Source organism: Stegastes partitus, unplaced genomic scaffold (assembly GCF_000690725.1).
Source record: "Stegastes partitus isolate 25-593 unplaced genomic scaffold, Stegastes_partitus-1.0.2 Scaffold1037, whole genome shotgun sequence".
Taxonomy (NCBI): domain Eukaryota; kingdom Metazoa; phylum Chordata; class Actinopteri; family Pomacentridae; genus Stegastes; species Stegastes partitus.
In genome coordinates, this window is record NW_007578768.1 from 21,365 (window position 1) to 31,228 (window position 9,864).

At 44.1% G+C, this 9,864-nt stretch overlaps 1 protein-coding gene across 1 annotated transcript in view; it reads left to right on the plus strand.

Annotated features, from left to right (window-relative positions):
- The window catches only part of shc2 (SHC (Src homology 2 domain containing) transforming protein 2), a 19,577-nt gene extending 9,773 nt beyond the window's left edge, over positions 1–9,804 (plus strand). The window contains exons 3-13 of the mRNA XM_008295306.1: positions 194–254; positions 963–1,082; positions 1,542–1,595; positions 1,701–1,752; positions 2,174–2,300; positions 3,131–3,311; positions 5,584–5,677; positions 6,928–7,095; positions 7,201–7,535; positions 7,914–8,065; positions 8,243–9,804. Coding sequence (XP_008293528.1) covers positions 194–254; positions 963–1,082; positions 1,542–1,595; positions 1,701–1,752; positions 2,174–2,300; positions 3,131–3,311; positions 5,584–5,677; positions 6,928–7,095; positions 7,201–7,535; positions 7,914–8,042 — 1,321 coding nt within the window. The 3' untranslated portion in view covers positions 8,043–8,065; positions 8,243–9,804. The remainder of the gene's footprint in view (positions 1–193; positions 255–962; positions 1,083–1,541; positions 1,596–1,700; positions 1,753–2,173; positions 2,301–3,130; positions 3,312–5,583; positions 5,678–6,927; positions 7,096–7,200; positions 7,536–7,913; positions 8,066–8,242) is intronic.
- Positions 9,805–9,864: the final 60 nt, after the last annotated feature.

The following is a 9,864-nucleotide window of genomic DNA, read 5'->3' on the forward strand; positions in this document are numbered from 1 at the left end:
GAAGGGAACCCAGCTTGTGTCCATGTTGGACCTCAGGTTCTTGGTCATCGTGGTGCTGCAGGATGTCTGTAGCTCTGAACGTTGCTGTCGCTGGACTGATGAGATGTTCTCCCACAGACAGCATGAATCCACTTCATGTGTAGATCATCATGTTTCACTCCCGTCTGACCTGAAGCCTCTTCTGTTCTAACAGGGAGGCCATCAACAGGCTGTGTGAAGCTGTTCCAGGAGGAAAGGGAGCCTGGAGGAAGAAGGTTAGCAGGAAGTTCATAATCTACCAACGTATGCGTGTCGATACGGTAACCAGTGAACACATGAAGTGTTCTGCTGCAGCACTGGATGGTCTGAAACACAAAGCAAAGTGTTGTTCGGTTTGTCTGGAAACTAATAGAGTCTGTTCACTGTACGGAGTAAAAAAAGAAGGAGGATGATGTTCTATCAGCTGGACTTCCTGTGAAACAACAGAAAACAAGCAGCAGCTCATGAAACAACAGTGATGATCGGTTATTTAAATACAGCGTCTTGTCTTAATTTCACTGTTTGGACTTTTTATTGTTTGATGAAGAATATTTTTGTGTTTATCAGTAAAATCTATGAAATGATCTATAAATATTGTTTATTATTATAATCATTATTATTATTACTATTATTATGGATTCACCTTTAAAAAAGTAAAACCACAGCTATTATTTAAATACTTATAATAAGAATGAAAACAAACAGCTGATATTAGATCACATCAAGTTTAAAATGAGAATTCACATTTAAAAGCTTGTGTATTTTATAATCTTGTTTATTTTACACTAGATGTCTAAATCAGTCTATTTTATCGACATTTTATTAATATTTTAATGTATTTCACAAGTAAAATTCAGTAAAACTAACTTTTTACATACGTTTCTGGGATCCACGGTTACATCCCTGTGATTGTAGTTTTTGTGGTGTTCTTTCTTTTGATGCAGGCGATGAACAAAGCTCTGCAGTCCATCATGGGGAAGAGCAACCTGCGGTTTGCAGGGATGAGCATCGCCGTCAACATCTCCATCGATGGCCTCAGTCTGCTGATTCCAACCACGCGACAGGTTCGATGTGCTTCAGTGACGCTGTTCAAGGATCACAATGAATGTGACGGCGTTTCTTAAATCTCATCGTCCTCTGCTGATATAAAAGGATATTAACGATTATTTTCTTTATTTTTTAAATTCTTATCATTCAGTTTCTTTTGCTTTTGTTTTGTGTGATTGTCAACAAACATGGTGGTAAGCTAAATGTTAGAACTACAGATGAAATTAAAGGTTTTAAAAGTTCTGAGGTCAGATTATCTTCAGTGAAATAAGCTCTGAGGAGAAACCCTGATGATCTCCTTTAATGAGCTACAACAAGCTTCAGTCTTCAGTCTGTTAGTCGCAGGTGATGCTTCTCAAACATCATCAGTCAGACCTTGAACCGGGTCCTTGTTGGGATTTGGCTTCTTGTTTGTCCACATGTCACCTGACTTGATGACATTTGTTGTCCACCTTTCATCCACCCGTCTCCTTCAGGTGATAGCTCATCATCCCATGCAGTCCATCTCGTTTGCGTCTGGGGGAGACACGGTGAGTTAACAGCCTGTTTGCATTACTCTCCAGTCTCATCACCCAGTAACTCAGTGAGGGCTCTGATCTACTGACATCCTTCATTGTCCCTCCTGTACGCTGCAGGACACACCTGACTATGTGGCGTATGTGGCCAAAGACCCGGTGAATCAGAGAGGTACGTCCTGAACCAGCTGCTCTTCCTGACTCCTCCTGTTTTACTGGACTGCACTTCAGCCTGTTATGGCTCCTGGTGTTGGTGTCGTGATGCGGTGGATCCCTCGTGGCCTCTGTTTTTGGGAGATGGTTGACTTTCGTCTGGCTGAGGAGCTCCAGAGCCCACCTGGGTAGCTTCAGTGACAACTCTGAGTCTGTGAACCCTCACGTCAGGGCAAACAGACTCAGAGTTTTCTCCTGTCCTCAGTCACAGATGATTGGCCGGAGCTCCTGATCTGCGCTCCAGCCTGACTGGACCACCACCCAGTTCCCTCCACCTCCATCCAATCAACACACCTACAGCTAAACTCACGTTCACGGCGGCTGGGAATTTTCCCGCTTCTTTAACCAACTGACTGTTTTTTTTTCTTTGTGTCCGTCAGCGTGTCACATCCTGGAGTGCTCAGACGGGTTGGCCCAGAGCGTCATCAGCACCATCGGACAGGCCTTCGAGCTGCAGTTCAAACAGTATCTGCACAGTCCTCCTAAAACCATGGCTTCTATGGACAGGTACCAGCTGCTGTATGAGCGTCTTATAATGACTCCTCTGAAAAGATCAAAAAGACAACGAGGAATGTTTGTCACTGGCCTCGACACCGGTGACGTCTCTAAGGCGCTGCTGCGATGGTACTGCAGACATCTTCAGATTATTTCTACAACAGGCGTCTGTCTACGGCAACATTTAACAAATGGAACCAAACACTACTGATATAATTCACATAATTATCATTTTTTGAATTCAATTAAAGAAAGTCATTATTGTAGGATTGTGGGGAACGTTTACCTCGCTGGACTCATCAGTCCGACCCTAAATACTGAAGACACCGTCCACAGAAGAGCTTAGTCGCCACAGAAACCTGATCCACTGCACAATTCTCACTTTTCTTTATTTATCGTGAGGAGATGTGAGAATTTGCTCTCCGATTACTTCAGTGTCTATCTTTTAAAACCGTAACGACACAGATCTCCTCTCAGTGTGACAAACGTGAAGTGTGGCCACAGCGATGCAGGACAAGCTGCAGACTTTATTCTGGTTTCTGATGCAGCGTCTGCCTTCCTGCAGCAGCAGCAGCGACTGCAGGGGATCTATAAGAGTCTCTGGGCTGGTTTCTATAGATCTCTTTCGGATGTGGAGATGCCATTTGATCAGACCAAATCCACCTGAGAACCCAGAGTTCCTCCCCTTCTCATTAATATTATTATAATAATGAGCGATTACATTCATAACTGAATAATTATTCTAATAAGAATCAATGCGTTAGAGGTTGTGGTTCTGATTTTTGTCCTTGTCTTTGTTTTGACGTATAGCTCCAGCATCCTCTCACTTCTGTCTGTCTCAGGTCTGCCAGGTCGGAGGAGCCGCTGTGGGGGGAGGACGAGGACTTTTCTGAGCATGATTACTACAACAGCATCCCGGGGAAGGAGCCTCCGGTCGGGGGCGTGGTGGACTCCAGACTCAGGTCCAGTGGAGCCCTGCTGGGTCACATCCACACTCAGCCACAGAGCAAGACGGCCGCTCAGGTGAGTGTCTCGGCTCAGCCACAGGAACAACGATAAGTCACTTCTAGTAACGTGGACGTGGCCCCACGTGGGCTTCCTGCACTTCATTAGTGTTTGATGCTACATTATGCTGTTACTCGACCGCATTTAAGGAAAAACTATCGTATAACTATCGTGTTGCTCACACACAGAACACCACCAGAACCAAAACATCCACAAAAATACGATGACAATGTGCCAGAAAAAAAAGTGAAATACTGTAATATCTAAAAAATGGATTAAAAAAACCCCCCAAACTGTAAAAACAAATAATGGCAAATACCTATAAAATAATTACATTTTTAGCAAATTTAAATACAGTAAAGAAGTGTAATTTTATAATAATGATAATAGTAATAACAATAATTATTATTATTATTTTACAGTTAAATCCTGTAAGAAACTGTGAAAATTTGAGCTGATTTAAATGCCGTAAAACATCAAGATCTAATTACTTTTTCTTTTTAACACAGATGTTGGATGTTTGGACATCATGTACACTTTTGGCCTGTATTTTTATTCTTTTATTTTTTATCAGTCAACATGTATATTTGTTCTTTGATTTTCTTACGGATAAATCTGTAAAATAAGTTTAAAATAATAAGAAAAAATTCACCATCGTTCAGCCGTTAATATCCATAAATTGTCTTTCAAATAGGAGCAACAATCTGTAATATAATGTTTGTTTAAATTCAAGTGTAGTGGAGATGGTGTAACGTGGACGTTGTTTTGGCCTGTTTTATGGTTAACATGTGAATTAACAGGATTCTTTTAAAATGTGATTTTACCAGTTACTGTCTGTATTTTAGCAAAACAGTGAAATAGCAGAAAACTATTAAAAAAAAAAAAAAAAAAGAAGATAAAAACTGTCTAAAAAATGTTTTTCCTAAGTGTACTTACTTTTCAGGTAGAGAATTTACACAAACAGATATGAGGTAATTGTACACTCTAGATATCTGAGAACCATGCTCATAAAATTATCCAATGTTTGCCTCCAAAAAACCCAAAAAACTCAGATTAGAGATCTACAGTTTCCTGAAGGCAAGGCAGCGCTGCAGAACTGCATCTGGGCCTTTTCAGGCAGAAGAGGAATATTTTCATGGGAAACCCATTAATATGTAACTTTAACTTTAAATGACTTTTTAGGGTTAAATCAACAACAGGAGGGACTTTAGTCCTCAGATTCATACCGATCGGATCACATTCAGCTCCTCTGTTTGGAGTCACTGGACTAACAAAAGGATAAAAAGCAGAAATCAGCTCCACTTGATGAACTACAGCAGAACTATCAGCATGAACAGCCTCAGTCATGTTCTGTTGGTCACTGTAGACCAGACGTTTAGGTCTAGTTTAACTTTTAATACTTTAAGAACATTGTGCAGATGCTGCTCCTGTACCTTCACTTCCATGTGTTTAGAACAGGGGTGTCCAGTCCTGGTCCTGGAGGGCCACAGTCCTGCACAGGGGTGTCCAGTCCTGGTCCTGGAGGGCCACAGTCCTGCACAGGGGGTCCAGTCCTGGTCCTGGAGGGCCACAGTCCTGCATGTTTCAGATGTTTCTTTCTTCCAACACCTGATTCAGATGATCGGGATCGTTATCAGGCTTCTGCAGAGCTTGATGATGAGCTGATCGTTGGAATCAGGTGTGTTGGAAGAGGGACACATCTACTTAATGCTGGACTGTGGCCCTGGAGGACCAGGACTGGACCCCCCTGGTTTAGAATGCAGGGCTTGGAACAGGAGAATCCCACGTTGCGTTCTCAGCAGGTTCCTTCTCTCTCTAATCACCTTCGGTTTTACCAGCACGGCCAAATATATCAGCACAAACTCAACCTTCCAACATAATGGTATCACAGCTGTAATAGAACATCTGGTCAGGATCAGCTACCTGTGTGATCCGTCCAGACTCCGGCTGAGCCCTCTGACATCCCCCCATCCCACCGGTGACTGATCTGCTGCTCCAGGCCCGTATTGTTTACATGGACTTAATACACAGGAGCATGAAAATAAAACCCGGTGAACGTCTCCCTGATGCGCCTGCACCGTAATTGCCTCAGACAGATGTGATTAGGTGAAGAGCTGCTGCCCATCAGGTGAAGGAACCCGTGGGCTTCTCCTGGCAGCCGGTGACACGCTGTGGCTAATGTTACCTCAGAGTGCTTCAAAACTGCATTAGGCAGGTAGAGAGAGGAGATGTTCAGGTTCTGAGACTCAGATGTACTTAAGCTGTGTGTTCTTCTGCTGTGTGTCGGCAGATGGGATCTCCAGCCAGGAGGGATCAGGCCTCTTACCCCCCGGGGCAGCTGTGTTATGAGCTTCACTGGGACACTGAGACCAGCTGCAGCTCAGGTGAGACCCCTTGTGGTGGTAAACAGCCATGACAGCTACGAAAAGTGACCTCAGCTTCTCACAACAAAACACCACAAAGCTACCAGAGAGATGGCATCACCCACATTAGGGCAACACTGGCCAAGATCAATGAGGAAGGACATTAACACTAACATGATTATCTTTATTCACCTCATGAGGATAAACACTGACCTCTAATAGGTTTTTTTTTCCATGGCTTTGTCAGATCCGTGTGTGTGTGAATCTGCGGTTAAATGTGCACATGGACGTTGTTTTTCTGTTCGTTTGAGCCTCAGTGACATTCACTGAACCGCGAGCACAAACAGAACCTTATTGTTTGGACTCTGTAGGATGACATTAATCCAATAAGGATTCCTGTTGAACCAGGACAGCGTTCTGCATCAGAAGGATTTCCACTTGGTTCGTTGTGCGTCATCATTAATAGGAGTGGTTATTAATAATCTCATTTTCTTTCCTCCATATACATACGGGGGAATTCTTGGGAATTGAAGCAACAACAGGAACAAAAATACAGCATAGCATCTTCTCAACATAGAGCTGTGGTCATTCTAGTTTGGCTTTTAGGCAAGAAATCACCCAAAAAGATGCTTTCACACCAAAGAGAAAACAGATTTCTACAAATTACCTTCAATTAATAAATATTAATAAATATTCCTCTTTACAGTGAAGCACCAACTTCACATAATTAGTGAATGAAGATCATGTGAGTACAGAGAGTGTGTCTCAGTGATGGTAGCACGAAGACACCACATCTGGAAGTCTCTGGTGAGTCAGTACTCCTGGACAGAACCACACCATGAGGACAAGAGAACACTACAAGCAACTATATGGAGAGGTTCTAAAAACACAGGTCAGGATGGACACGAGAAACGTCAGCCAGAAACACTCTGAAGTCAGCTGGAACTGGGCTGTTTGGCCTTCAGACTATAGGCTGTGTTTGGTGGACACTAAACACTGGATCATTGCAGACACACCGTAAAGCACGGCGGTGGCAGCACCATGATGTAGGCTCACCTCTAGACAGCAGGAGGGGGTAAAACGAATGCAGCCAAGTCCAGAGAAATCCTGGAGAACATCCACGATTCAGTGTTTAGAAGTAATAAAAGTGGACAACTTCCCAGAGGGGTGCATCCGTTATACAGGCCCTCTATAGGCCCACAGAGATAAACACACTAAGAATCATCCAACCACAAGTCAGACATGTTGTTTGTGCTCTTTCCTTTCATCAGACGGCTATCTGTGTGCTGATGGTCAGCCACCAGCCAGTAAGGACTATGAGGAGCATCAGTATGTGAACACCCAGAGTCTGGAAAACCTGGACTCACTCACTCAGGCCTCTGATGGACACCGAGGACCCAGGGTACCCGACAGTCCCAAGAAGGACCTGTTTGACATGAGTAAGTCCTGACATTAGTTATGACTTCTTCTAGCAGATACGTGAGGACATTTTCACTTTGTTTTCTGAGAATGACCACGTTTGTGAAACGCCATCGTCCCTGTAGGGCCCTTTGAGGACGCTTTAAAGCTCCACGAGGCCTGTGGTGGAGCTGCTGGGTCCAGTATATCTGTAGGTTCTGGCGGTGGAGGCGTCCGGGTGCTGGAGGACCAGTGGCCCAGCCCTCCACGACGCAGAGCCCCCGTGGCTCCGAACGAGGAGCAGCTCCGCAGGGAGCCCTGGTACCACAGCCGGATGAGCCGGCGAGACGCTGAGAAGCTCCTGGTCCGAGACGGAGACTTTCTCGTCCGGGAGAGCACCACCAACCCGGGGCAGTATGTGCTAACGGGCATGCACTGTGGTCTGCCCAAACACCTGCTGCTGGTGGACCCTGAGGGAGTGGTGAGTCCATCAGCATCCGTAAAGCTAATGTTAGATCATATAAAAGCAGTGAGTTGTTCTAAACCTCAGTACATGCTGTTCCTACATACAGAAACACTTCTGTGCATTATTAGTATTTATTTAGCATCAACACATTCTGCTCATGGAAGACTGTCTTCCTACATGTACAGTAACCCTATGCAGTATTACTCAAAGGAATCTGTGCAATATCAGAACTTCTACATATGGATCAAACCTGCACAATATCAACAGTAATTATGTATACGTTTAATTTTTCTACTTATTTTTTGCACGAACCCCTTTGCAGGTGTAACGCTGCACATTTCCCTGCCATGGGGCCATTTAGGACTTATTTAACTCTTGCTTTCCGCCATGAAGGTCCGGACCAAAGACATGTTGTTTGAGAGCATCAGCCACCTCATCTCGTACCATCTGAAGAACGAGCTGCCTATCGTGGCAGCAGAAAGTGAGCTTCATCTCAAACAGGTGGTGAGGAGGAAGCAGTGAGCTGGCTGGCCCTGCATGGGACGGTAAGCATGAGCCGTGCTTTGGAGTTTGATGTACGTAAAGACTCCTAAACGTACACATTAGGGTAGGAGTGCATGTAAAGGTGCCATAATGATGCCTGTTGTCACTGAAACACAGCAGGTTCTCGTCTACCTCATGGGGCGGTCAGGAATAACTAATGATCCTTCTTCTTCTACCAGGTTCCAGAGCTGAACTCTCATGCCCATGCAAGCCACATAAAACTGAATCTGGAGCTAATTTTTCTGGAATGATCATTCATCTGGAGGAAAGATGTGACTTTCTTTCCACGGACAGTTCAGCGAAGGAGAGGGAGGACCTGACATCCTCTTCTAACTTTCTTCTGCCTGTTGGCTCCCAGGATAAACCAAAACATCCCTCATCCGTCATGAACTCCTCAGCATGCAGCTATTAAGCTAACGAACCAACCAAAATCCACAGTTTGTCCTGTGCCACAGCTGGATAATTCCCAACCGAGGTCAAAAATGAAACAGTTTGGAGAGCAGCCAACCTCAGGAAATCACAAATGATCTGATGCACAGTGAAGAAATGTCCTCCTGAAATACTGAAGTGCTTCCAGTCAACTCGTTCAACCAATAAAGGACATCGCCGGAACAAAACGGACTCTCTGGCACATGTTCAGCGGCTCATTTCAGTCTGACTGGACTGTAAAGACTGTTCACAGAGGAGACACTCTGAACAGCTCATTAAAGAGCCACGTTCCTCTGTCTGTTTCTCCAGGATATCCTAAGCATCAAATCTCATTTAAAAAAACAAAAGACTCCCCCTATATCTCCATGTAGACAGTCCAGTGGACCGGTTTCATCACATTTATCAATAATATCCGTCTTAGTGTCGTGTTGGTGGGGCTGCTCATGATTCGGTGAAGTTGTGTGTCGTACAAGCCTGTGAACATCACTGACGAGACTGTGGTGAATCCTGGGTTTAGACAGAAAACTAAACAACGTCTGCTTCCATGTATGTGGACGCCTGTTTGTCCTCAGCCCTCCAACTTCAGTGCCTTAATGACTACACTGACCGGCGTTGGTGTCAGAGTGTATATAATGTGCAGTTATGCTCCTCTTTGCGAAAGACTAGTTTTCTTGCCATGCCAATGAACAAATGAACAAACTTCAGGATGATTAAGCTCTTTTACTTGTCAACAGTCACGTAAGCTGCTCTTGTTTTGGGGTAAATCATGTTTAACACGTCTCATCGTGGTCTTGATTGATGTCTTCTGCTAGAATCCCCTTAAAGAACTTTTCTTTATAAGTCAGCCATAGGTTAGCCACCCTCTGCAGCGATCGACCTCAAAGATGAGATCTGGACTTGAAATTAAATCCTTTTTGTTTGTCCCGGCTCAGGGAAATGCATCACTCTATCGATTGTCCACGTCTGTGTCTATACATTTCAGTGAACTGCTCGTGTGTTTCTGCTCCTTGGATGAAGTTTCCGTCCCCATTTTTGCGAATGTAACATTTTTAAAACTCGCTTTTCAGATTGTCGGTTTTTCTTTCCGTCCTTGGCGACGTCTGTGTTGAATCAGGCCCTCCACTGGTCTCCTCGTGCACAGAGAGGTGAGGAAAACCGTCAGGCGTTTGGTGGAGGCCCAATGATCTGAAGCAGTTTTTATTTTGAGTAGAGCTCCCGTTTGCTTTCTCAGGAATTTCTTGGATCTTTACTTCTGTGATTAACAGTAATGGCTTTTTGTCAATAAAATTAATAAAAATAGGGTCAATTAAAGCTGTGTTTTGTCATTTGTAAGTCTTAAAAGTTCCATATCGTGCTTCTTTTCAACTTTAAA